This window comes from Dermochelys coriacea, chromosome 20 (genome assembly GCF_009764565.3).
Source record: "Dermochelys coriacea isolate rDerCor1 chromosome 20, rDerCor1.pri.v4, whole genome shotgun sequence".
NCBI lineage: Eukaryota > Metazoa > Chordata > Testudines > Dermochelyidae > Dermochelys > Dermochelys coriacea.
Window position 1 is genome coordinate 15,575,070 of NC_050087.2, and position 26,987 is coordinate 15,602,056.

Sequence of the window (26,987 nt, forward strand, 5' to 3'; positions counted from 1 at the left end):
GTGCCCGAGCTTCCCCCGCCCCCCAAGCCCACCGGGTCCTGCCCCGCTCCCCTGCAGCCGCCCCTGTGCCCCTCCAAGGCCCTGCTCCCCAGCCAACATCCTCGCCATGGCAACCCACTCTGATACAAAGCCTCCCATTGGCCGCCGGGGCGCGGGGCATGATGGGAAGAAGGTCACCAGGCTTTGATCCACTGGGTGGGAGCTAGGTAAGCGGGCTGCCTCACTCCGCCGCCGTCCAGTGGAGGAGGGGGAGACTAGGAGACATTCTCTTCTCCCCCGGCCCCCCTTGCTATTATTGGCTGGGAGACTTCCGCCACATTCAAGGTGGCCGCCCCAAAGGGCGGCCCAGTCTGTATTATCGTGGGGAGGGTCAGGTACTTCCGCCACATCCAAGATGGCAGCCCGCCATTGGGCCGGGGGCGACCAATGCCACTCTCAAAATGGCGGCCCGAACGCGACGTTTCCTTTGTCTCTCCCGCCTCCAGCCTCTTGTGGGCGACCAAGCGGATGTGAGCCGCCGCTGACTTCCGGTTTCTCTGGCGTGGACCTTTCTCCACGGGGATTCCGCCCCTTCCTCGGGTACCGGGGGGTTGGGTCGGTGGGGGCGGGGCTGGGTCTGTAGGAGCCTCAGTGGGGGGAGGAGCTGGCCTATGTCTATAGGTGCACCGGGGGGGGGAGTTCCGTTCTATAGGGGCCTCCATGGGAGAGAGGGGGGAGCTGGGTCTATAGGGGCCTCAGTGGGGGAGGGGAGGCCTATGTCTATAGGGCCTCTGGGGGATGGATGGGGCTGGGCTGCATCTCTGGGGCTGCAGTGAGAGGCGGGATCTATGGGGGCCCTGATGGGGGCGTGAGCTGAGAGACAGGCGTGGGGTCTATGGGGCCACAGCGGACTGGGCCCCTCAGTGGGAAGGAGCTGGGAAACATTGGGCTGGCCAGGGGTAGGTTCCTACAGGGGCCTATATAGGATTTGAGCCCCCCGCCCCCGCCCCCGCCCGGGAATGGTGCAGAGGAAACAACTCGCTTCACTGGCTCCCTTTTCTTCCCTCCCCACCAGGATCTGCTGCCTCTGCCTGTGGATCATGCTGCTGCCCCTGCTGCTTCCCGTACTGAGCGCCCTGGCCTCTGCCGTGGAGGTGAAGCGGCCCCGGGGCGTCTCTTTGACCAGTAAGTTACCAGGAGCTGTCACACGGTCCCAGACTGAATTGGGTTTCTGGCCCTTTAAAAAATGCTTGGGGGCTTGGCTAGCTAGAGGAAATGCCCCTTTCTCATCTCACTGCAGAGTTAGTTCCCCTTTATGTGGGCAGAGCGCTGCATCCCCCCATGCACCTCCACCCTAGAGGCTCTCAGAATTTCATGGCCGTTCCATAATACCCCTCCAAGGTAGGGAAGTATATTTAACTAGGTGGGGAAACTGAGGCACAGAGCAGGAGCGTGCTTACTCCCAAGGTCATTCTGGGAAATCGGGGTCATAGCCAGGACTAGAGTCCGCGAGTTTTGAATTATCACTCCCTGCTTTAATCACTAGACCCCAGGCCCCTCCCAGAGCTGGGAATAGAACCCAGGAGTCCTGACTCCCGCCCCCTTGCTCTAACCACTCCCTTTCCAGATCTCAGAAGCAGGGCTTTGGAGCTGTGCTCCGGTTCCACTCCAGCTCCAGGCAAAAACCTGCAGCTCCACTGCTCCAGAGCTGCTCCGCACTCCAGCTCCGGGCTCCGTTCCAAAGTCCTGCTCAGAAGAGAACCTGGGGTCCTGAGTCCCAGTCCCCCTGCTCTAGCTACTAGCCCACAGGTCCACCTGTGAGGCCTGGGGTACAGCAGCAGTCAAGTTGCCTCCTATTTGGCAAGCAAGGGTGGCAGAGTAAAAGCTCTGCAACCTGTTCGTTAAAATCGAGGCTTTCTTAATGAGCCGCCACTCCTCTCTTGACTGCAGGGTCAGTGATGGCAGGGCTGATGGGTGGTAACTTGTCCTAGTATTTGGAGTCATGGGCCTGGAGCCAAGAAGCAACCCTGAGCCAAGTGCCGAGCTTCAAAGAGCCCTGGTTAGTTGCCGCCTGGGCAGTGTGGCTGGAAAGCTGGCCTAGTGGTCATTGCTCCTCTAGGCCTATTGGGTGGGGTCTGGAGGGAGCACAGGTGCCGAGAGGGAGGGGTTGGGGGTGAATCTCCACAGATCCCCCTTCCCTGTCACGTCTCCGGTTCTCTTCCTCCCAGACCATCACTTCTACGAGGAATCAAAGCCGTTCACCTGCCTGGACGGGTCCTCGACCATCGCCTTCGACTGGGTCAATGACGATTACTGCGACTGTCAGGACGGCTCGGACGAGCCAGGTGGGTGACGGACCGGAGAGCTCCATGCCGATAAGGCAGCAGTGTGCCCTATTCGCTGCTGCTAGCTGCTGTATTGGCATGGGGCTGTGTCCCCGCAAGGCAGGTCCTGCCTGAAAGAGCAGGAGGCACGTGTGGAGAGTTGGGGGGAGGACATGAGGCAGCTAGGCGGGGCATGATGGGAGGCACAGAGCAGGGGAGGGGACTGAGGGGGTGTCGTTCGCTCCCCTCAAGCTCAAGTGTAGCTCGGCCCATCTCATCTAGTCAATTCCCTGCCATCGCGGGGTCGTCGGTGGCACCTTGGTCCCTCCTGGTCTCTGCCCGTGGCATAGCTTAGCTTCTAGAGGTCTGAAATACGTGGGTGTGACTGAAATCACGGCCGGTCCTGGGGGACAGTCTCCGGCCAGGAGGACAGGCCAGGGGATCCCTTCTGGCGTTCAGCGCTCGGAAATAAGCCTCGTGTTCTCGCTGCCTCTACTCTCGGAGGCCGCACTAAGTGCACCCCATGGCTGAGCTGCAGAGTGGGTGCTTTCCCGGGGAGTTGGAGGAGAATCTGCCCGGGGGGGTGGGAAGGCGTTGGAGGCCTGTCAGCCCCCCTGCAGCCGTGCTGCAGAGTGGTTGGGCTGGGAGGCTGCGCTCGCTGGAGCGTTAGCCATGGCGGGGGGAGGTGTAGGCGGGACTCAGGCTACGTCTGCTGAGAAGCCCAGCTCTGAGGGCAAGGAGACTGGGCAGCTGCCCACTGCAGGTCTGTGCTCTGCCAACCGACAGGGCTGTTGTGTGTCTTTCAGGGACCTCGGCTTGCCCCAACGGCCGGTTTCACTGCACCAACGCTGGCTACCGGCCGCAGTACATCCCCTCCTCCCGCGTCAACGACGGCGTCTGCGGTAAGCTGGGCCGCCCCTGCTCAGGGGCCGGGGGGGTTGCTCTGCCTGAGAGCGCCTTGGGGCGCAGGGTGGGGCCCTGACGGCCGGTGTTGTCTCGCTTTCAGATTGCTGCGATGCCACAGACGAGTACAACAGCGGCTTTGTGTGCGAGAACACCTGCAAGTAAGAGCAGCCCCCGGGATGGGGATCAGACTTGTCTAGGGGGACTGAATGGCTCGGGGGATGTAGGGCCTTTCCCCTCTAGGGGGTACCAGCTCCAATCTGGCCCCAGGGCAGGAGGTGGGGAATGGGACACGGGGGCCTTTCCCCTCTAGGGGGCACCGGCTCTGACCTGGCCCCAGGGCGGGGAAGTGGCTGGCTCAGGGACAGGGGGCGGGACATGGAGCCTTTCCCCTCGAGGACCCTGCTTCCCGTTGAGTTGCTCCCCTGTGTTTAGCGCCTTGTCCTGGGGGGTTCAGTCCAGTACCTAGCATGTGGATGTCACCTCACGGAAATCGCCACCCGAGGTAGCACCCCCCTTCTCAGCAAAGCAACCACGGGTCAGTGGGGCCTGGGGGTGGGTGGCCCACCTGGGGTGCCTCGTCCAACCCAGGGCTGAGCTGCTTTGTGCTGCGGGGTCAGGGAGTGGGAACGGGCCCTGCACCAAGAAGGGAACGTGGCTCTTTACCCCATCAGCTCCTGGGGGAAGCTTGAACTTCGGCACCTATCGCTGGCAGTAAAATTGACCAGGGAAGGCTCATCCCTGCTCAGCTGGCCCATCCCTGCGCCAGCCCAGTAGCCAGCTGCCGCCCGGGGCATCCCACCTCTGCTGCACTTGCTAATACAGCCCGTGATCACGTGGTGCCCCTCTCTAGGGGCCGCACCCATACAGGTATGAGTCTAACAGCCCCGGGGTGTCTCCTTGCGGCAGGAGAGCTCATGCCCTTAGATCCAGCGGTCTCAGGATCAGTGGTGCTGCTGGCTGATCCGGGGGCCTCTCTCCTCTACCCCGTGCAGAGAGATGGGCCGGAAGGAGCGGGAAGCCCTGGCGCAGATGGCAGAAGTGGCCAAGGAAGGCTTCCAGCTCAAGCAGGTGCTGATTGAAGAAGCGAGCAAGGGCAGGGAAGACAAACAGGTGAGGAGATGGGGGAGCTGGGGGCCGGGTCTGGTGAGCCCAGCCGGGTCGTGGGCAGGGAGCACGCCGGGGGCCCAGCTGCTGAGGAGGGAGCTCAGAGCAGCGTCGGGTGCGCTTCGGTGCCGCTTGCTTGGGTCCGTTGACGCCGCAGACAGGGTGTGAGGGTAGCGTGGGCGGGCAGCCCCATGCCAGTGTAATCTGTGAACCCACCACGGACTGGGTTCCTAGTCTGGCTCTGCAGCATAGCCCAGGGGAGAGGAGGGTGGTTGGTTCTACTCCCAGCCGCGGGAGGTTTCGATCCGGGAGGGGGATGGACGGGGGATCAGGAGTTCTGGGTTCAGTTCCTGGCTCTGCCGCTCAGCTGCTGGGCGACCTTGGGCAAGTCGCTGCATCACCCCCCACCCCCGTGCCTCAGTCCCCTGCGGGTAGAACAGAGATGATCCTGCAATGGGTGGTGAGGGTAAATCCGGGGGGGAGTGGAAAGCTGGGCCTGAGCCCCCTAGCTAGGCAGGGGCCACTGCTTGGTGATTGCTGAGTGTGGCAGGCCCGGCCTGCTCTCCGACCCCCACCCCCACCCCATGCTGAGCCCCTCCCTGACCCCCCTCAATCCCCACACTGAGCGGGAGGGGCCAACCTGCTCCCTAACACCCCCACCTGCCCCCTGCGCAGAGGACACTGGCTGAGTTACAAGAGGGGAAGAAGTCTCTGGAGGAGCAAGTGGAGACGCTGAGATCGGGGAAGGAGGCAGCAGAGAAGCCAGAAAAGGAAGCCAAGGAGATTCACCAAAAGAAGTGGGAGGGTGAGGGCAATGCCTGCTCCGTGGGGCTCTGGGAGAGGGGGAGGGCAGTGCCTGCTCCGTGGGGCTCTGGGAGAGGGGGAGGACTCTGGGGCAGGGGGAGGGCAGTGCCTGCTCCGTGGGGCTCTGGGGCAGGGGGAGGGTGCCAGGCTGGCTCTGTGGGGCTGGGAGCATTGCTGTGAAAGAGGCAGCGTGGCCCAGTGGGCAGAGCACCAGGGCGGGAATCGGGCTCCCCTTTCCTTGGGGAGTGCAGCAGGCTGGTTAGATCAGGGAATGGGGCACCAGGCCCCCGGGTCTGTGCCTTCCTCCAGGAGAGGAGCAGGGTCTGGTGGGGAGATGCGGTGGGAGGATTCGGAAGCCGTTGGAGGACTTTGCAGGCTCCGGCTCATTCGGAGCCGTCACTTTGTCCTCACAGGGACTCCAGCCTTCTGGGCTGGGCTCGCTGGCTGTTAGCAAACCCCGGCTCTGGGCTCTCCCCAGCTGGGGCCACGCGGCTGAGCCTTGGGCTGGGGCTCAGAGGATCCGAGTTCCAATCTCGCCTCCGGCAGTGACTTGGGCAAGTCACTGGATCCTTCGGGACCGCAGCTCCCTGACATCAGTGCGGTGCCCAGTGTGATGGGGGGCAGGGGAGGCTGGGCAGGGGGCACCGTGCTCTGACCGGAGCTCTGTGGCTGGTCCCACACAGAACAGAAGGTGGCCGAGAAGGCAGCGCGGGAGCAGGCCCGAGCCAGCGAAGCCTTCCAGGACCTGGACGATGACGGGGATGGCCTGTGAGTCTCTGGGGCTTGCTGGGGGGGGGGGGGATCCCAGCAGCGAAAGGGACTTCTGCGCAGCGCCCCCTGCCTGTGTGTGCTGAGCCCCCCCTGTCCCCGGTGCAACCCCTGGCCAGCCAGGACGGGCCCCCAGCAGTGTGTGCACTCCCTGCTGTGTAGCCCAGAGCCCCGGGGGGTGTTGGGGTCCAGCAGCGCCCTCAGTAGGGACTGGCCTGGCTGGTGCCTTTGCTCCTCACAGAAGTGGGTGAGGCTGAGACCAGACCCCTCTGCGTGTCTGCAGATGCCTTCGGACTCTGCCTTCGATCCCTGCTGCTATCTGCCCCGGCCCCTCCCCTCCGCCAGTCTCCCTCTGGGCCAGCACAAGACCCTCTGTGGTGCTGTGATAACCTGCCCCAGGGAAAGATCCCCCCTGCCCCGGCAGAGCTCGCCCCATGCCTGGGGAGCTCAGTTCAGCCAGGCAGCCGGGGGCTCGTTGATGGAACAACGGGCCAGCGCTGGATTACAGCCTCCGAGCACTTGGAGAGGTGGGGGGAGCCGGCTGCACTGAGCAGCCGGGGAGGGGCGCAGGTCAGAGGTGACCCATCCGCACGGGTCGGTGAGGTGCCAGCTAAGATGGAGGGGGGGACACTCCTGCCCCCCCAGTTTGTTTCAAAGTCACAAAGGAGATTGGCAGATGGGCATGTGCGGCAGGCTCCTCTCCAGCTGCTTCGCCGCTCGCCAGTCGGAGGCATTCAGATCCCATACCTGCCCTCCACATAGGGGGCACCGGCTCACGCATTCTGTCTGGTCTTTCCCCTCCCCCTTCTCCTGGCTGCAGGGTGTCGGTGGCTGAGCTCCAGACCCACGCGGAGCTGGATGTGGATGGAGACGGGACCCTCTCGGAAACGGAAGCCCAGGTACGAAGGGGGCCGGCGTTCCCAGGTACGGAGGGGGCCGGTGTTCCCAGGTACGGAGGTGCAGTGATGTGCCAAACAGTTCTTAGAACGTCTCACATTAACACTCCAAGTGGAGTCGTTCTCCATTCACCAGCAGGGAAACTGAGGTAGGGAAGGGCCTTGGCCAAGTTTGCAGAGTTGGTGGCACGACGCTGCATACTCACAGAGCTGGGCAAAGAGCCCAGGAGTCCTCAATCCCAGCCCCGCCCCCTACTGTAACCACTGACCTCACTCCCCTCCCAGAGCTGCCAATAGAACCCAGGAGTCCTGACTCCCAGCCCCCCTGCTCTAACCAACTAGACCCCACTCCCCTCCGGACAGAATCCCATGTTCGGATTCATAAACTCTACCTAGGGATGGTTTCATCTCGCACTGAAATGCAGCCACCTCCGGGTGGGAAGCAGTCACTGCTTAACAGCTTCCATTACCATCATGTAACAGGGCTACCTTTCCCTTTCCCACAAAGCTCCCCCACCCCATTTGCAATTCAATCCCACCTACCAAGAAGGTGTCTGATCCTGTTACAAAGGCCGAGCTCCACCCAGCTCGCGGAAACCCTCCCGCACTTGGCCTGCTGCGTTTGCTTCTGTGGCTGCAATGAAACCGGCAGAAATTCAGCTCGGTCCCTCCTGGCCCCCAACCCACCAAAACCCAATTCCAAAGCCCCCCCAGGGACCAGAAGAGCTCTCGGCCACCAACGTCCGTTCCCCCTGTTCTCCAGCAGGTGGCAGTAGTGGCTCGCAGGCAGGCGGTGGGTGTCCGATACTGAGGGTGTTTTGGGGAGGTGGAGGAGATTCCCCCCCATCAGCCCTATTTTCTCTGGGGACTGAGTAGCTTCCTCTCCCGCCAGGTGCTCTGGGTCGCCGGTTGGAATCTGGCCTCGGCCCAGAACCACCGGGGAGCGTTCACTGGCTTGGACTGGCTGCCCGAGTAGACAGGCCAGAAAACCGCTGGTAGCCTGAGCAGAATCCCATTCTCCTGGGGGCTGCCAGCGCAGCCAGAATTTCGGCAGGAGCCCTGTCGGGCTGGCCCCACACAGCCCGGCCCGGCGCCCCGTGCCCCCGGCTCTGCCAGCATGCCGTCGATCTTGCAGGCTCAGCACCGGATCACTAGCACCATGGTGTAGCCCGTAGCCACCACAGGAGGGGCTTGTTGCCAGGAGGGCGCAGCATTCCCTGGCGTGGCCGATGTCCTCTCTAGATGACGGACACGGGGGAAGGTCCGCATGGCACCTTGCTGGGATGCATCAGTCCAGGGCGCCCGCCCCCCAGATGGGATCTCTCCCCTGGAAATCGGCTCTTCCCCAGGGCAATTTTGGAAGGCTGCTCGTGCAGGAGGATAGGAACTGTCAGGCCAGGGAGCAATCTACGGGGCGCATTACAGTAGCGGTTAAAGGCTACAGCTGAGATCTGGGGGCTGCTGGCATGCCAGGCGCTGCACAGACTGCCCAGCTCCCTACACTGAGCTCTGGGGGGCCCTCCGTTGAGTCGACTGCAGCACAGATCTGAGAGACCCCAATGAGCGGGGCACAGCACAGAGCCTGTCCAACAGGGTAGGGAAAAGGAAGGATGGTTGTCCCCACTTCAGAGGTGGGGAAGTCGAGGCACAGAGAGATTCAGAAGTCAGACAGGGAGACAGTGGCTGAGCCCGGAGTCCCAGCTGGGTGCTTTAACCACTATCCCAGCCTGCCTCTCTGCTAGCCCCGGCTCTGCTCAGCTGCTGCAAAGAAAGAACCCCTGCAGGAGACGATGCCGGGTTAACTCTCTCCTGGGGGAGCAGCTGCCTCCCAGTCCTGCCAGTTAGAGATCAGCTCCTGGGTGGGAGTTGGGGCCCTGCGTAGCCCCTTCCACACTTATCCCGGCAAGTCTCTAACCCTCTCCAGTCTGCTGCCACGTGCTTGGTATCGCAATCTAGTTTTGCCCTCCTCTTGGCCTCATCTGCATCCTGTGGCAGAGAGTCCCACAGACCTTGCTGTGCCCTGCTGTACTGAAGCCTCAATGCTTCTCTTTCAGACTCTTCTGGGGAATGCCTTGCAGGCCGACGCCTCCAGCTTCCAGGACACTGTGTGGGCTTTAATCAAGGAGAACTACAAACCTGAGGTCAGTGCTCTGGGGCCGGCCTTCCTCCAAGGGGGCCTCTGCATCCCTCTCTGTCTGGAATAACGTAGCAAGCCCCTGGCAGCGTTGTCCAGTGGATAGAGCATGGACTGAGGCCTGGGTTTTGCTGCTGGCTCTGCCGCAGGCCAACTGGGTGGGCTGTGTGCCTCAGTTTCCCTAGCTCTTATGGCCCTAACATGCAGCTCGCGGGCATGTGGTGTCGCCAATGTCACCAGTGACTGGGTGCGAAACCTCCTGGCAGTGTGCAGCGTAAAGGGATGATAGTTGGATGCGCCCTGGGTGTCGAGTCACTTCCCCCATCAGTGCCTCAGTTTCCCTAGCTCTTCTCTCATGCTTTTCGCTGGTGGAGCTAAAAGTGCTTCACAAAGTAGCTGAGGATCGTTGTCCCCATTGTGCAGGTGGAGAAACTGAGGCATGGAGCAGGGAAGTGATGCCCCTGCAGCAGGGTGGTGGCCCTGTAGGCTGATCACTGCCCCCTGCTCAGTCCCCAGGCTGGGGACAGGAAAGAGCCCAGGAGTCCAGCCCCTCTGCCCCTTGTCTAATCCACTAGCCAGCCCTCCCTCTCCTCTGGGACCCTGCTTGGCAGCGTTGGGGGGCAGCCAGGTGCTGCGCTGACGCTGGCCTGTGGCTGCCGTGTGCTTCCAGGGCCTGCCCGACGCTGCTCCTCTGCCCGAGGCCCCGAGAGAAGAGGCCCCCGAGCCCCAGCCGGACCTGCCCCTGGAGCAGCCGGCTCCTGAGGATGACTACGATGACGAGGAGGAGGAGGAGGGCGACGATGACGAGAGCAACGAAGAGGAGCCGAAGGTAGCGCGGGGCAGGGGCTGTGACCTGGCCCTCGTGGATCCGGGCCAGCTGGGGCAGAGATAGGAGACCCCAATCCTTGCAGCCATCTCCCCATGAGTGACACCTCCTGATTGCCCTGGCACTCAGTTTAATCCCAGCTGTTTGACTCTCCTTCCTGCGAGCCTACAGGGGTTTCCCGAGCCCCTGTGGGAATTAGGGGCATGAGGAAGCTGATAGGATTCAGGCTCCTAAATCCCTGCAACTCCCCACCAGTGTCTACCCTGTCCTTCAGGGGAGGTGCAAGTGACCCCACAGGAGCGTTGGGATCACTGGACCGAGGCAGGCCCATCTAGCCCGGCGTCCCGTCTCCAGTAAGCCAGAGCCAGCTGACTCTGCGGAAGGAGCAAGAATCCCTGTGGTGGTGGGATAACCAGCCCCCAGGGACAGGCTCCTCCGAACCCCCATCGGACCTCAACCCTTTTCCCAAAGGGGAGGGGGCAGGGGTAGGGGTGGTTCTAACCCTCCCGAACCCTTGGTCATTCTCCCTCTGGATAATCTCCTTCTCCATCACCCCTCTTGCCCTCCTGCTTGCCCTCCTGCCCTCCATGCCCTCATGTGGCAATGAGTTCCGCTGGCTCATTGCATATAGCTAGCGGGCTGCCTGCTCCCAGCATGGGCTCCATGCATCCTTCCATTCAGGGACTCCCTGCAACCTCTTCCCCACCCGACCCGCAACAAGCCAGGGTTCCAGTCCAACTTCCCTGTGCCCCTTCAGGTCCCCCCACCCAAGCAGCCGTCTGACAAGGCAGTGGAGGAGGATGAGGAGGAGAAGATGCCCCCTTATGATGAAGCAACGCAGGCCCTCATTGACGGTGAGGCTTTAAATCAGAGACAGGAACTGCCCGCGGGGAGTGGGGAATTCTCCCCCCCAGCGGGATCCTGAATGTGCCAATATGATGCTGAATAACTCGACTTCTGGTTGCCAATGCCCCGTACAGACATCCCAGCCCCACCAGGGGGAGCTCCGTGTATGTAGTAGGCAGCAGGGGGTGGGGACCCCAAATCCCTTAGACGGGCCGCGAATTCAAACTGGGGTCGCCCCTCTTAGCCGCGAGACTCTGCCGCCCCCTCCCCGCGTCCCGAAGCCTGGGCCGAATGCCAGCAGCCGTGTGAGCCCCTAACGACTGTCGGCACCCAGTCCGGCAGCTTCTCTTGGCTCGGGGGTCGCTCCGTGACCATCCGAAGTCAAAGTGCGTTTACCGGCGTCCCTCACTAGCATCTGGGCTCCCAACCCAGGGGTGCAGAAGGGGTGCCACTTCTGACTAACTCCTTTTATTCCCCCGTATCGTCTCTTTAAATGCCATGTCCAAGAGGCTTACGGGCTTAACGCAGGCTGAATACGCGACCTGATCTGTAAGCAAAGGCCTTTAGCGCTAAGCGGGATCGAGTGCGCACCGTCGCCGTCGCGTGCAGCATCTCCAGGCTGCTCGTGCCTGGGTGGGAAGAGCCGATTTGTGTCTTTGAGTGAGTCAGAGCGTATCCAAGAACTCTCCAGTTCCTCGCGACTCCTTCAGGCTCAAGGGCTCGCCATTCGTTCCTTTCCGGGGCAGGTTGCCCTGCCCAAGACGGGCCCGGATCTTCACAACTACGTAGGTGCCTAACTCCCTTTGATTTCAAGGGGAATTAGGCACCTCAGTACCTTCAAGGATCTGGGCCAAAGTCAGAAGGCTAAAGATACAACGATGGGTCATGACTGGTGTTCACATAGCACCTTTCAGTTCCAAGGAGTGTAGGAACTGGGCAGCCACCTCTGAGGGGTGGCTCAGCCGCTGATTAGGGGCACATGGCAACGCTACCGAGTGATGGGGAAGGGTTCAAGGATGGCAAAGTATCAGCAGCGTGAATCACAGTGAGCAGGAACTGGCAGTTGCCAGCAATACCCTGTTTCTCTGGCCCCTGTCATCATAGTATCTGGGCACCTCACAATCTTTAGTGTAGTTCTCCTCAGGTAGTGCAGTGCTGTTATCCCCATGTCCTAGATGGGGAAACCAAGGCACAGAGACGGAGTGACTCGCCCACAATTGCACAGGGAGTCTGTGGCAGAGCTGGGCCTGGACCCCAGGTCTGACAGGCTAGCGCTCTAATCACTGTGCCATCCTTCCTCTAGCCAGAATTCTCTTCACCTCTTAGCTTTGTGGCCGGTGCACCTTTATCTCCCCCCAGGCAGAGCTAGCCCCTACCCCCAGCCATTCCCTTGATGGTACATGTACAGCCAGACCGCCTTGGGTTCCATCGTGCCGTGCCCCGACCATGGGTCACGCTCTGCCCACAAGACCCAGAGGCACATTTCACCGGGCCCAACGCTGAGGGAACTGTGTGGAATTCTTCAGGTGCCAGCCAGCTGATCTCACACCTTGGGATCTCGGGATCCTCCTGCCTGGGAGCTCTGGGTGCAGAATCCCGAGATGGGGCTGACTTGGGGAATGGCCGGAGCTCAGCGCTTCCAGGGAGCTAGCCTCGGGGCGCATGCCCTGTCCGGGACCACCCACCCGTCACAGGATGGAGGGTACATTAGCGAAGCAAATTGCCCTGCGCCAAACCAAAATCTCACCCCCCCCCACCCCACCCCGCCTTATTGCTCCTGCCGCAGCCTGCGACGGTGGCGATCCTCTGCCATCTCTGGGGCGTTTGAAGTGCCCATTTCATGGCAGTGCCCCGCCAGCCCCCATTTCCCCATCTGTTCCGGCAGCTAGTTCTGCTTTCCGCAGCGAGGCGGGGGGACAGCTGATTCATCGCCTCCTTGTACTGAACTCTTTGCGAAGAGCAGCGTGAGGGGAGGCGGCTTGGCTTTGAGACAGCGCTGGCAGGGCTGTGAGAATCTGATTTATTAGGTAGCTTTCAGGAGCCCCAAACAGGGACCAGGACCCCATTGTGCTAGACTCTGTACATACAGAGAACAAAAAGCGCCCCTACAGCGGAGTGGTGTGGAACCCGTCTGTCGGCTGCTGGGGCCATTCCCTTTGCCTGGCCGTCGAATCACAGGGTTGTCATCCGGTCTCACTCCCTGCCAAGATGCAGGGTTCGTTGTGTCTAAACCATCCTGGACAGGTGGCTGTCCAGCCTCCTCTCAGAGCCCTCCAGTGAAGGTTGTCCCTGGTCAGGAAGTTTTCCCGGAGATTTAATCTAAATCTGCTCTGCTGCAGTTTGAACCCATTGCCCCTTGTCCTGCGCTCTGTCGCAAGAGAGAACAGCTTTTCTCCAGCTATTTTATAGCAGCATTTCAAGTATTTGAAGACCACGGTCAAGTCCCCCTCAATCTCCTCTTTTCCAAACTCAGCATACCCAGTTCCTTCAGCCTTTGCTTGCGTGGCTGGCATTCCGTCCCTTGGATCATCTTTGTCGCTCACCTCTGGGTCCCTCCAGCTTCTCTACATCCTTTCTAGAAATCGGTGACCAAAGCTGGACACAGTCCTCCTGAGGCCCAGCCAGCGCTGAGCCGGGCGGTACTCGCCTCCCGTGACTTGTGTGCTAGGCCTCTGTTAATGCAACCTAAAATTGAATTTGCATTGCTGACTCATGTTGAGGCCGTGATGCACCACAAGTCCCAGATGCTTCCCAGCAGGGCTGCTGCCAAGTCGGTTATCCCCCAGTCTGTATTTGTGCATTTGGTTTTTCTTCCCTGAGGGCAGCACCTTACGTTTGTCATTTTGTTGTCTGTAGCCCCAGTTCTCCCTCCCTCCAAAGTGCTGGCAACCCCCCTTGCTGTGTGTCATCTGCCGTCAGCTCTCTGTCTCTGTCGCCACAGTGTCTGAGCGCCTCAGGATCTTCCAACCCGCCGGGAGGCAGGGCAGTGCGGTGCTGTTATCCCCAGGGACAGATGGGGGAAACTGAGGCTCAGAGATGCTGAGGACTGGCCTTCATTGCTCTTAGGGCGAGCTGTAACTCAGGGGTGCCCCTCACCCGACTCCTGTCTACACGCACCTCTAGCCGGGGTGCTTTGGGCTCAAGCCAGCTGGGTGCGGCCGGCGTTGGGGCTCGTCCTGCCACAGGGCCCTGGCTCCTCTGGCACGGGCAGGTCACGGTGCAGTCTGCAGGGGGATTCGCAGCTGGGCAGCTCTCGCTGGAGCACAGAGACGAGCCCGGAGGGTCTGTCCGCCTCGCATAGTGAACCCGTTGCCCTGGGTTTGTTGGTGCTTTTAGCCCCGGGGGGAGGGGTGACGTCGTTGGAGCCTGGGTTCCGGTTTCACGCTGGCTGGAACTCGCCCACCTTGCAGCGAGGACACAGGCTGAGTCGCTCACAGGCTCCTAGTCCTCCTGTGCCCTTCCCACAATTCCCCCAAAGGGCAGACAAGTTTCCCCCCCGCTGATTGGGAAAGCGCCCCCGAGCGGCTCAGCACAGAGTGCCGCGGGACGCATCCGGGCAAGCGCCCTCACTCGGCTCGGGCTTTGCAGTGGGGATGCTCACAGCCTGGCAGGGCTGTCTGGGCCAATCCCCCGGGGTAACGATGCAGCGAGGGGGACCCCGGCTTGGTTTGCCCAAGGTCACCTTGGTGGGGCAGGGGCTGGCCAGTTCTGGGCTGGTGCTCCACCTCCCTTCTGCCATCCTGCTGTTCCAGCGTGGCCTCGTGTTTTCCCCACCGGGCTGCGTCCGGCTCCCTCTCTGAACAGCGGCGCTGCCCCCTTCTCTGTTCATTGAGGGGCTTGACTGCTGGCACCATGCTGCCCACAGTGCCAGGGCTCAGCCCAAGTTGCCTCCTGGCTCCCTCTGTCAAGCATTTGTTACATGCAGCAATAAATGAGGCCTACAGGGATTGTCTCAGACCAGGGGGCCCAATCTACCCCGGCATCCTGTCTGCGACAGCGGCCACACCCCATTGAACCCAGCTCTCTCCTGAGCCCCATTCAATGCACGAAGAGATGCAAGCCCTGTTTCTGCGAAGTTAATATTACACAGGTTCCTAAGCTAGGATTTGAACCCAGATCTCCGGAATCCCGGGCCAGTGCCTTAATTGCAAGCCCAAGCCGGGTGTCAGGCCGGTTATAGCTCCTGCAGAGAAGGGGAGTTCTGGTAGGGGTCCCCTAGCTGCCTCCCTGCCTGAGCTGCCGATGTCATCGCTGCTTCCAACCCGAGCTATCAACGCGTCAATGCAGAGTCCAGTGAAATGTACCAGACAGAAGCCCGGGCTCTTTACTGCCGCAGTATAACAGCTGGAAGGGTCCCAGGGGCGTCTGTGTCCGGGAAGCGGGCATCTCCCCGGGAACGCAGCCTCGTCAGCGTCTGCCTGGCTAAGTGCAGCTGCTTCTCCCGGGCGCGCGACCTCCGGGAAGCCGATCGATACCCAAAGCTGCTCCTTTGAGCTGAAATGGCCCAACGCCGCCCTCGGGAGCAGGGCTCCGGCGCCTGGCTCTGCCCCAGATTTGCTGCTCGTCGCAAAGGCAGGATGGTCCCGCTCAGGCCATGAGCTGGGGAGGCCGGATGGCACCATTAGTTCGTCTTCACCAAGCCTGGAAACGTGTGTTTGACCAAAGCACCTTTCAGCCAACCTTGAGCTGAAACCATCAGGAGATAGATGCCGCCGTGTCCTGTGGCACCCTGTTAAGAGCCCCAAACCTGCTGTGAAGCCAGGAGCCCTGCCTTTGGAGGGCTTGGCATCCCCCATGGCAGGTTTGTATGGTTGGATACCGGTGGAGATGAGCCCTTAGCTGGACTGTGGGAGCCTCAGGAGACCCGGGGCCCATCGTGCTGGGCGCTGCATGTCCCACTGGCCTTGGCGGCACTGCAGGAAAGCCCTTCTACGGCAGCTCACCCATCTCGCCGGGGTATCCCGGCGAAGATGAGCCTCATTGCTAGGTGAGGTCAATCCAGGGAGGGGATGCAGGGGCCAGGGTAAATACTGGTGGGGAACCCATGGGGGGGATGGGGAAGAAGGATAAATAACCCCTCCCAGATCACCTACTTAGCAGTAATTAGTCAAAGTAGTCTTCCCCCCCAGCTCCCTAGTTGTGGCTGATTTACAGTCTGTTCCCAGCTGTGCCTCTGGCCTGCCGGGTGACCTTGGGCAAGTCACTTTCCCACCTGTGCCTCAGTTTCCCCATCTATAAAAGGGCGGAAATGCCGCTTTTTAAAGGGCTTTGAGATCTGCTGAGAACGTGCTGGGGATGGTGGAGCAGATGTTGGCGGGATTGTCACCCCGGCTTCCGGGCTGGCTTCCCTTTCCCAGAGAAATGCAGTCACTTGCCCAGGGTCTCTGTGAATCGGTGGCAGAGCCCAGAATGGGCTCCAGATTCCAGTCCCAGAGACAAGCCTGCCCCCCCCCCCCCCGCGAACCCCTTTGCCCAGCGGACTGGTGAAGAGAAAGGGCAGTGCAGGGGCCAAGCTGTGGGCCTTCCTAGAACGGCTAGTAGCTGCTGCTCTCTGCTTGCTCCGGCTAGTTCAGGTCATTCTGTCAAGCCCAGCAGGCCGGTGTGGGCTCTGTCTCTGCGGGGGGGGGGGGGGGGCACTGCACAGCCTAGGCTCATCTGCTGGGGCGTTAATCCCGAATAAGCTGGCGTGTGAATTCCAAGTGCAGTAGCCTCCACGCCAGGGCGCTATGCTAGACTCACTTGTGCCTCACAGGCCTTTATGGGCCCTGCCTGCTGCTCCCCTGTTAACTTCCTGGGCTTCAGGTTGGCACCAGCCATGGGAGGGCTTCATGGCCCCCTTCCCGATCCCAGGGGCCACCCTGTCTCTGCCCCCTCCCTGTTAATCGGGTCTGAGTGGAGTCACGGCAGATGGATGGGGAGGGGATGGGGGGGCACACGGAGATGGGCGGCAGAATGAGCCTCTCTGCCTGTCCCGCAGGAGCAGTAGGTTGTTTACCACACGCCTCTCCGCGGGCTAAGGGGGTGGTACAGATGTGGGGTGGCCTCTCCCCTTCCCACCCTCTAACTGGGCTGACTTCAAGGCAGGAGCAGCGCATGGCCATGGCCTCTGGCAAGTCCACAAGCAAGGCACAGCTAAACCATCTTCCGAACCAGCCCCCAGGCCGAGCTGGATTGCCTCCCCCCATTGGGGGAGGGGCTCTTCAGCAGTGGATCTGGGCCGCTGAGGGCGGGAGGGCTCTGCAGCTATCCCCTGAAGCGATTGTCCAACTGCTCCCCCAAAGGGGAAGAAGCTAGAACCCAGGAGTCCTGAATTGCCACCCAGCTAGCCCCCCCTCCCCTCTCCTTCCTGAGCCAGAGAAAGAACCCAGGAGTCCTGACTCCTGCCCCATATCTCACTATCCCCCGTTCCCCTCCCAGAGCCTGGCTGCCTCTCTTAATGTATAGCAGAGCTCCAGCTCTTCAGTCTGTTGCAGGGGGCTTTAGGTGGCTCGCAGGGACCTGGGCTCTCAGGCTGCGAGTTCAAATCCAGCCAGGTCAGGAAGTAGCTGGCTGTTGGGCCTGCATGAAAGCAGCTTGGCGAGTCCCACACCGGCTCCTAACAGGCCACGCAAACTTGTCTCTGCCGTCGATATGGCAGCCAGGGATCGAATGGGCCGCAGCGTCTGTCCCTCCGCTTTCCTGAAGGGGACACTCCAGGTTGCTGCGCCCCAAGGACGCCATCGGCAAAGCAGCGTAACCTTCTCCAGCCCCTGTCCTCACCTCCTTGCCCTCTCTTCCAGCCGCCCAGAAAGCCCGGGAGCAATTTGAAGAAGCCGAAAAGTCTCTGAAGGAAATGGAGGATTCCATCCGGTAAGGGGGCGACCGGAGAGGGGGCGGTGAAAGGGGTATGGCAGGAGTTCAGGCTCTGCATTGGGGCCCCACTTCCATGTCGTTTCTCCTCCCCCCCACCCCCCCGGCCTGCCCCAAACAAAATTAACTTGGGAAGCCTCAGATGCCTAGAAATGTGACAACACTCCTCATGCTAGAGGGTGGGGAACTTTATGGTTAAAGCATGAGATGGGCAGGCAGGACTCCTGGGTTCTGTTCCCCGCTCTGGGACAGGGTATGGGGTAGCGGGTAGATCTGGGCAGGCAGGACTCCTGGGTTCTGTTCCCCGCTCTGGGACGGGGTATGGGGTAGCGGGTAGATCTGGGCAGGCAGGACTCCTGGGTTCTGTTCCCCACTCTGGGACAGGGTATGGGGTAGCAGGTAGATCTGGGCAGGCAGGACTCCTGGGTTCTGTTTCCTGCTCTGAGACAGGGTGTGGGGTAGCAGGTAGATCTGGGCAGGCAGGACTCCTGGGTTCTGTTCCCAGCTCTGGGAGAGGATTATGGTCCAGTGGGTAGCGCAGGTATGGGATAAACAACAGAGGCATCAGGCTGCAGAGACCCAGAAAGTGAAAGTGCCCAGCGTTGTACGGCAGCTGGGGCTGGAGATGAACTGCAGCTAGGGCCAAAAGCCAATTAGCTTTCACCAATTAAGCTGTTAATGAGGATTGGGGATTTTTGAAAATCCCTTCTTGACAATGCTCCTTGATCTCTGCTGCTGTCACATGTCACAGCCTGGCTGTTATGACTGCAGTGTTGCTGCCTGGGGGGGGCGGGTGTTTAATAGAGACACCCGCCCACCCCCAGGGGACCACGTGTTCCCTCAGAGCTGTTTATTTGGAGCAGTAAATCAGCTTTTCCTTCCCTCCCACCCCAGCCCTGACACCTCCTAGGAGATCACAGTGAGATGGAAGCTGACTTTAAAAAACAAAAAACAAACCCAAGCTGTCTCCTATTGATCGCGTACATGATGGGCCGCTGCGCCGCGCCCCCCCCTGAACTCCGGGCCCAGCAGGAGCTGCGGTACCCTTAACAGGGAGAAACACCCCCCCGTGCTGGGAGATCTCTCACAACGTGATACCTTCCCGAACTGGGTTCTGGTGTGTGCACAGCAGCTAGGCACGGGAGACTGGCCCGTGCCAGCTGATGTGGGCTGCGGGGCTGACTCGCTGCCGGGGAGATGTTCTGGCTCAGGCTGGGGCTGGGCTTTAGGACCCTGCGGGGCAGGAGGGTCCCAGAGCTCGGGCTCCTGCCTGAGCCCAGAAGTCCCTGCAGCAATGAAACAGCCCAGCAGCCCGCGTCAGCTGCCAGGGCCCAGCCAGGGTTAGACACACACTAAGAGCTGCATTCACCAGTCTCTCACCCACTACCCCCACCCTCCTTCCAGAGCCAGGGAGAGAACCCCGGAGTTCTGGCTCCCTCTCTGTTCTTGCTCTAACCACTAGATCTCCCTGCTGAAATTGGGGATAGAACCCCGGAGTCCTGGCTCCCCGCCTCTCTAAACGTGAGAGCGAGCTACAGGCTATAACTCATTTCAGGGGGAGGTGGGGGATGGGCTCTAAAGACCCTTCTCCTGTTCCTACCAGGCCCCCTGTGTGAGGTAGACAGCCCCCCTGGAGTTCCAGCTGGGCAGCCTGTTACGATCAGTCGAAATCCACCGATGTCAATTACACCCCCTAAAACAGCAGCAGGTGCCAGACTGGGCCTGTAGGTGGAGCCCCTCTTCCAAATCCAAGGGCGTCCCCCGCCCCCCAGCCACGTGACGCCTTCCCTGGGGGGACGCTGGTCTGAGCCATTAGCCAGCCTGGAGGGACGGATTCGCTCCAACAGCGAGCGGCCCCGGGGAGCTGGAGAGAGCTGAGGTGTAAGGGCAGCGGGCGGCCACAGGGTAGGAGCCAGAGAAAGGTCCGGCGTGATCCAGCGGCTGGAAGCTGGAGCCAGACAACTTCAGGTTGGAAATTAACAGGGAGCATAAGGCGCCGCTGGCCGGTTTGAAATCGAGATAGGAGAAGTTCTCTGGCCTGTGTCCCTATGAACAGGGCGGGTGGGATTGGTCAAGCCCCAGTAGCAGCCTGGGCGAACATGGAGTCTTCCATCCCATCGGGGGGGAAGAAAACTCCCCCCATTGCTCCGCCCCCCACTGCTGGGGTGGAGCGCAGCGGCCAGGCTGTGCAGTGTAGGACAGGGAGTGGAGCGGGGCTGATCGAAAAGGAAGCTGTGGGGGAAAGATCCGTCAGGCTGGGATTTGGCCGGGCGTCTGCCATTCATGCCCCAACTCTGACAGTGTTCTTTAGATGGTCCTCAGTGCAGGGGTTCTCTGTTCTGCCATCCACGGGTGGGGAAACAGAGGCACGGGAGAGGGATGTGACTTACTACGTGGTCTGGGAGCAAGTTAGCAGCACAGCTGGGGATAGAACCCAGGAGTCCTGACTCCCACCCAGCTCCCTGCACTAACCATGTACCCCACTCCACTCCCAGAGCTGGAGATAGCTCCCAGGAGTCCTGACTCCCAGCCCCCTGTTCTAACCACTAGTCCCGACTCCCCTCCCAGAGCTGAAAACTCAGCTGCCAGCGCTCAATTAAGCTAGAGCTCCGCGGCTTGGCCAAGGCATCTGGCCCCCTCCTCTCTTCTCCGGCTGACTGCAGCAGCCTGCCCAAGAGAGGCCAGTAATTGGCAGTAGCCTTGGCTACCAATACCGGGGAGGTAACCCAGACAGTCCCCTCGCTGACAGCAGGTGTCCGAGTCCCCTGGGGTCCAGACCATGGCAGCTGGCAAGTGTGGCGGGAGCAAAGTGAGGCCAGTAAGTTTATACACACCCCCCCCACACACACACCCCAATACCCCATCTCTGCCCTTCCCAGGGGCTGGCTAGGGTCAAGCCCAGGAACTGCCTGCCATTGGGCCACCACGTGTCCCCCCCATATCACCCCCTACTCCATGAGCTAGGCCAGGGGGCTGATGGCAGGGATGGCCCATTGCAAGGGGGAGATGATTTGAGGTCTGAGAATTCCTGTTTGGCCCAAAGTGAACTCTGGGAGCCAGGACTCCTAGGCTCTGTTCTCAGCTCAGGGAGGGGAGTGGGGTCAAGTGGGTTGCGTGGTAGGGGCTGGATTCTATTCCTACCTCAGGCCCTGACACACAAACACCCCCCTGCATACTGTTGCCTCTTTTTGCCTCAGTTTCCCCATTCTAAAACAGGGCGAGTGACTTTCCCCTGCCTGAGGGGGAGAGATGCCACGTGTGCTGGGGGGAAGGGGACGCTGTCTCCAGCCGCTCTTGTTATGCCAGCGAGCTCCATAGGGGATGGGAGCAAGGAAAGAATAAAGCCCGGCAGCTCCTCCCTCGTGAACCTCTAATGCCACTGGAAAAAGCAGGACCCACTGACTCCTGAGCCAGGGGTGCAGGGGAGTCCCTGCCCGAGCCCTGCCACACAAGCTGAACGGGGGCAGGGATCTACCTGTAGTTGCCAGTGGGAGCAAAGGGGTGGCATCCCAATGAACCCAGAGAGAGCAGGAAATCATGTAGTCTGGGTGGCCCGCAGAGCGAAGCAGGGGCCATGGGAGTGGAGTCCCTGCTCTGTCACTTGGGCCAGTCACTGAGCCGCTCTGTGCCTCAGTTTCCCCAGCAGTACAGTGTCCCTCACAAGGGGATTGGAAGGAGCCCAGATACTCCGGCGATGGGGGGTGGGGTGCGTATGTACCTGAGAAAGCCAGGTTCTGAAAGCAGCTGAATAATGGGGCTGACCTTTCCCCCCCACCCCCCTTTGTCCTTCCAGGAGTCTGGAGAAGGAGATCTCGTTTGATTTTGGCCCCCAGGGGGAATTCGCGTACCTCTACAGCCAGTGCTACGAGCTCGCCACCAACGAGTAGGTGCCGGTGATCGGATTGATTTCCCCCCTACCGAATGGCTCTGCCCTCGAACCGCAGACTTTCACTGGGGCGCCCGGGGACTGACCCACCTCCAGGATCTCCGAGCCAGCCCAAGGTTTTAGGCCGGATTCCGGCTCTGCCACGGAGGCGATGCCCAACACCCAGCGTCATGGCGCTCCGCTAACCTCGAGCAACACGCCATGGGATGGTGTCATCAGGGCGCCTGGGTTCTCTTTCAAGCTCCACCGCCAGCCTGCTGGATGACCTGGGGCAAGTCCCTTCCCTGCTCGGTGCCTCAGTTTCCCCTCCCACTCAGCTCTCGGTCGGGGGTGGGGCACAGACCACGGGAGTGGCCCCGGTGTCACAGTATGACAATGGCAGAGCTAGGAATAGAACTCAGGAGTCCTGACCCTGTCACGCTCCTGCTGTAACCACTAGCCCCCCCGCCCTGACTCAGCCTGGCACTTCTCCACGCCTTCTCCTGCAAGTTCCCTGGGGCTGCCGTTTTGATCCAACCCACATTTGGGCGCCAGTGGGGGGCAGCAGGAGAGGAACTGGCTCCTTGGCACCTGGCTGGGCCAGTCGTCGGACGTGGGGTGAGCGGCGCTCGGCTTGGCACGGCCCCTCCTGGAGAGAAGCAGAAAAATCTCCAGCTTCTTCCCCCCCCCCCCCCCAAAACAGGTCAAACTTCGTCCCTGAGGACTGGCTCAGCTCCAGGGAGAGACAGGGTCCGAGCTCCAATTCCAGCTCAGCGATTCTTTTACAGAAAGGTGGGGGGCGGAGCTGAGCCGCTAGGCCAGGACTTTTCCTGGGGCTCAGCCCCCCATCCCCATCCCTAGATTTCCCGCTCCCAAACTGCTCAGCACTCACCCAGGGATTTGAACTGGGAAAACCCAGCCCTTCGTTAGGAACCTAACGGGAGTAGTGCCGTCTCTCTCTCACCCCTCCTAATCTCTCACAGATGTATCCTCCCAACCCCCCTATGAGCATATCTTCATTGTACAGATGGGGAAACTGAGGCCCAGAGGGGGCATCATCTGCCCACACTAACATGGTGGGCTAATGGCTGAGCTGGGGATAGAACCCAGCAGTCCTGACACCCAGCTCCCTTGCTCTTACCACTAGACCCCACCCCTCTCTTGGAGGAGGGTTGCCTGGGAATCCGGACTCCTGGGTTCCCCTTCTCTGGGGTGGGGGGGGTCTGGTGGTTCGTGCCAAGCAGGGAAACTGGAGGGTTGGTTTCTGTCCTCGATGCCTCATCTCACTCACGCTCTGACCCAAGGACAAGCTGCTGGCTCCGTGCCTCAGTTTCCCCTTTCACTTTCTTGGGGCTATCGCTGTGCGGAGTGCTCTGAGATCCAGGTGGCCCTCACTCAGTTTGCAGAGGGAATTAACCTGCCTGGATCAGCTTCTCCAGATCTCTGCACAGCCCTGGGGAGGGGGGTGGTATCTGTTGTGCTTCGTGTTTTCTACCCCTATACGTCCTTGGCTGCCAGATGGATGCGCTCACTAACGAGTTGTTTTTTCCTGGTAGCTATTTAGGGCTAATTTCCCCAGAGCCACAGAGCAGCTCCCAAAGGCTGTCCTGTCTCTTTAAGGCAGGTTCTCCCCCCCCACACCCCAATCCCCTGAAATCATTGCCCAGGTGATGCCGCCACAGCATCATGGGGGGGGGGAAGGTGGGGGGATCAGCTGGGAAATGGAGCGGGAAGGGGGATATGAAGGGAGGAGCAGGGGTGGTGGCTGGGGAATGAAGGGGGAAGGGAATGGGGGCTCAGTAGGAAAGCGTAGGGGGGGCCCCCCAGCCCGAGGAGGGGCACTTGGCCTCTTTGCCTGCTTCTGGGGCTGCAGCTGGGCCGAGTCCCGTCAAATTCATGTCACGCAGGCTGGGGCCAGGCAGAGCTGGGGAGGTGCCAGCTCTGCCCCGGGCGGGGGTGTCAGTCCCTCACCACACTCTTCCCCTCCACCCCCCCGGCAGGTACGTTTACCGGCTCTGCCCCTTCAACAGAGTGTCCCAGAAACCCAAACATGGCGGAGCCGAGACCAACTTGGGGTAAGACAGAGCTTGCAGCACCCTGGACCAGCAGCCCCCCTGTACCGGAGCCGCGCCCCCAGCAGGGAAAGGCCCCGGGTCCCATTCCCTGCCCCCGGGCCAGCAGCCCCCCTGCGCCGGAGCCGCGCCCCCCTGGGCCAGCCAGTCCCCACCCTGGGACTCGATGGGAGCTGGAGTCCCCTAGTGGGGAAAGAGCCTCATTCTCCACCCCATCCCCTGCCCCCTCCCAAGCCAGCCTGTCCCTGCCCTGAGGTGGGATCAGAGCCAGCGCCCCCTAGAGGGGAAAGGCCCCTGATCCATTCCCAAGGCCCCTCTCCCCCCTCCCCCCCTGGCATTGCCCTTGCAGAGGGTGGGGGTCAGTGGTGGCTTCTGTGGGGTGCTGACCTTCAACACTCCCCCCCCTTTGCAGCACGTGGGGTTCGTGGGCCGGCCCGGACGAGAACAAGTTCAGCCTCATGAAGTATGAACACGGGACAGGCTGCTGGCAGGGCCCCAACCGCTCCACAACAGTGAGTGATCCAGCCTGCCGCCCCCACCCTCTGCCCCCCACCCCATCCTCCCATGGCGGGGCATGAGCCAGCGCTGTGCCCACAGATATACCCCTCCCCTGCCCTGAGCCGGCCTGGGCTGGCATCAGATGAGCACAGTACCCCTAGCTCAGAGGGCAGCTGGCTGGGGAGGGGCTCAGTCCTGGGAGCTGGTGCCACAGGCCCTCTGACCCCCTAGCCAAGGGCGGGCGAGAGCCAGCTGCTGAGCCGGACAGCATCAGGCTGGGAATAGTGATGCCAGGTTTGCCCGGCAAAGGATGGGAGCCCTGGAGCAGCCGCCGGCAGCGGTGTTCCCCCTTAGCTCTGCCCCCTGGATGCTGGGTCCCCCTTAGCTCTGCCCCCACACCCCAGTGCTGCATCCTTCTTCAATGTTAGAGCCTGCAGGTCCATGGGGAGCTTCTGTGTACAGCCCGTCAGATCCGCCCGCCCCCCCCAGCCATTCCTGTCTCAGACACCCGGCTGGCTGTGGGCTGGAGGCAGGCACTGGGGGGTTGGGGCGGGGGGGTCTCTGGGCCCAGACAGGCGGACTGTAACAGAAATCGCCATGGGGGCTTTTCCAGAGGTGCCCCAGGGCATGGCTGGGAACCTCTCCCCGCGCCCCAGGCTGACCATCAACCTCTGGCCTCCAGGTGAAGCTGACATGCGGCAAAGAGACCGTGGTCACGTCCACCACGGAGCCAAGCCGCTGCGAGTACCTGATGGAGCTGGTGACGCCGGCTGCCTGCCAGGAGCCCCGCGACCCTGGTGCCGCCGACCATGACGAGCTGTGAGGGGCCAGGAGAGCCAGGTATGTGCCCGCCTTGCCCAGCCCTCTACCTCATGGTGCTGGGGGGACCGGGAGTGGAGGGGGGTCCGATCCTGGTTCAGGGGGAAGCGACTAGAGCCTGGAGCAGGGATAGGACCGGCCATGTATCCTTAGATAGCCCAGGCTGAGCGTGCCTCAGTTTTCCCCATCTCACGGGGCACCTGCTCTCTCTCTCTCACACAGAGGATCTCTCCCATGGCCCCACTTCCCAACCAGGCCATTCCAGGGGGTGGCTGAGGACTGGTCCAGTGACTCTCCTCCCCCAGCCCTGATCCAGACCTCACCACTGCCCACGGCTGTGCCCACCCCCTGCTGCCCCCATTGGGATCTCCCAGCACCCGCCTGTCCGGACAGACGCCCACGGCCAGCCAGCCGCTTTTGGATCTTCGAGACCCCTGCTGTCTTTTCTACACCAGAATGTGAGTCGTACCCTGCACCCGCCGGGCATCTGCCAGCTCCCCACCTGGCACAGGGCCAGGCCCTGCTGCTACAGGCTGCCTCCACTGGATTCCCCTTCAGCCTGGCACAGGTCCCTGGCAGTGCCCCCGATGTCCTGGGTGGATCTGCTGGGGGCACCGCCCATGTGCCCAGCGACTCGGGGGCTCCTATCATCAGCAGGGGGTCCCGAGGCCAAAAACTTCCATGCCAGGAGGGCGCCTCCCCCTTCACCCCAGGAGCTGCCCCCTGCCCCCAGCTCCTGCTATTGACTGAGCCAGGCAGGGAGGCCGAGGGCGGGGAGTCACTCAGGGGTCCCGGCCCCCGGCCAGCGCCGAGGGAGTGAGCGGAGAGAACATATGTCAAGGATTTCCATCTCAATAAAGGAAAGTTTCTCTCCAGCTCCAGCTCTGCGTCTGTCCTGAGCCCATCACCAGTGGGGCTGGGCTACCCGGGGTCTTCAGGGTGGGAGTGAGGGGCACCAGCAGAGCTGGGGGGAGCCCAGGGGCTGGACTAGCAGGGAGCTGCAGGTGGGGAGTGAGGGGCACCAGCAGAGCTGGGGGGAGCCCAGGGGCTGGACTAGCAGGGGGCTGCAGGTGGGGAGTGAGGGGCACCGGCAGAGCTGTGGGGGAGCCCAGGGGCTGGACTAGCAGGGGGCTGCAGGTGGGGAGTGAGGGGCACCAGCAGAGCTGGTGGGAGTGCCCATCCCCACCGTGCCCATCCCTGCTGTGCCCATCCCATGGACCTCTCCCACTGCTGCTACCTCTGGGCTGGCAGGGAGCTGGGGGGGGCCTTTGGTGCCTTTCCTCTGCTCCCTCCTGTTGCCGTCCCCAACCCATTTCCATAACAAAGGGGCCCCCCTGCCCCTGCTCCCAGCTGAGCCCCCAGGTGCCTGATGGGGGGAGGGGAGCTCCCAGCACAGACAGTGCCCCATGTCATCCCCCCATCAAGGGGGGGAGGGGCGGGCTCCTTCCTCTCCCACCTGCCTGAGTTTTAAGGCTGGCTTTGCACTAAGCTCATGTCTTGTGGGGGCGGGGAGGCCTCTCTGGCCTTTGTGCCGCAGCTGCTCTGCCCCAGACCCCCCACCCCCCAACCCATTGGAGGCAGATGGGGGAGGAAGGGGCCTAGGCAGGGGAGCGGGAGGCCCCGGGCAGCGCCCAGCCAAGCTGCCCGGTCTGCATCGTCCACCCCAGTGCCTGGCAAGGCAGGGCAGAGCTGCGCTCTGGGCCCTGAGTCTGTTCTGCCGGGGGGCTGATCAGCCCCAGTTTTCAGCCCCCTCCCCCCCCGACATTTCCCCCTCCCCGTCCGTCTCCAGCTGTGGCTCCCTGCCTTGCGGGGCCAGATCGGAACCAGCTCTGGCCGGCAGCAGGGCTGGCACCCCCCTGCCTCGTGCCCACCCCAGGGCATGGAGATGCCTGCCGGGGCCCGCAAGGCACTGGGAAGGGGTTTTCCCCAGCCCAGTCCCAGCGCGTGACTTTGGCCCAGGCACTTCAGCCCTGAGCCTCAACGGTTTGCAGTGAAACCAGCCGGAGCTGGGTGCCTACGTACTGTCAAGGAGCTGCGCCTTTGTCTTGCTCTGTGCCTCAGTTTCCCCCTCTGTGTAACAGGAATGCGACCTTGGGGGCAGGGGCCCTGGGCTGGATGCCCCCAGTCCCTTCCCCCGAACTCACTGAGCTGGGCACTGGGGTCAGTGCAGAGCCCCGGGTCTTGTGCTCTTAAAAAATCGCTTCCCCCAAGCCACACCTCGATTTGCAGCCCTTCCCCATCATGCCCCTTGGCGTCTCGCTCGGAAAGCCCCAGCTGCCGGAGTCCAAGAGAGCTTG

General features: G+C 61.8%; 1 protein-coding gene and 1 long non-coding RNA gene across 3 annotated transcripts in view; one reads left to right on the forward strand and one right to left on the reverse strand.

The window, feature by feature from the left end:
• LOC122458387 overlaps positions 1 to 26,987 on the reverse strand; it is a 493,263-nt gene that overhangs the window by 90,680 nt on the left and 375,596 nt on the right. The gene's annotated exons all lie outside the window — the stretch shown is intronic.
• PRKCSH (protein kinase C substrate 80K-H) lies at positions 391 to 25,565 on the forward strand. 2 transcript variants are annotated; one of them, XM_038379252.2, is made up of 18 exons: positions 391 to 579; positions 1,055 to 1,164; positions 2,208 to 2,324; positions 3,110 to 3,205; positions 3,310 to 3,367; positions 4,202 to 4,319; positions 4,989 to 5,118; positions 5,801 to 5,885; positions 6,706 to 6,784; positions 8,836 to 8,922; positions 9,586 to 9,744; positions 10,499 to 10,595; positions 17,367 to 17,436; positions 21,230 to 21,319; positions 23,302 to 23,376; positions 23,786 to 23,885; positions 24,554 to 24,711; positions 24,913 to 25,565. In XM_038379252.2, exons 1-17 carry the CDS (start codon positions 395 to 397, stop codon positions 24,692 to 24,694), a joined length of 1,797 nt encoding a protein of 598 aa, XP_038235180.2. In that variant the 5' UTR covers positions 391 to 394; the 3' UTR covers positions 24,695 to 24,711; positions 24,913 to 25,565. The 2 variants fall into 2 exon arrangements, with proteins under 2 accessions (XP_038235180.2, XP_038235181.1); XM_038379253.2 differs by lacking the exon at positions 23,302 to 23,376 and having other exon boundaries at positions 406 to 579.

Excerpts from the sequence above, each read along its gene's own strand:
- PRKCSH (XM_038379252.2), top strand. The coding sequence starts at position 395 with ATGGCAGCCCGCCATTGGGCCGGGGGCGACCAATGCCACTCTCAAAAT. Across the intron at positions 2,325-3,109 it reads GGACGGCTCGGACGAGCCAG|GGACCTCGGCTTGCCCCAAC; the intron begins GTGGGTGACGGA and ends TGTGTCTTTCAG. Across the intron at positions 9,745-10,498 it reads GCAACGAAGAGGAGCCGAAG|GTCCCCCCACCCAAGCAGCC; the intron begins GTAGCGCGGGGC and ends GTGCCCCTTCAG.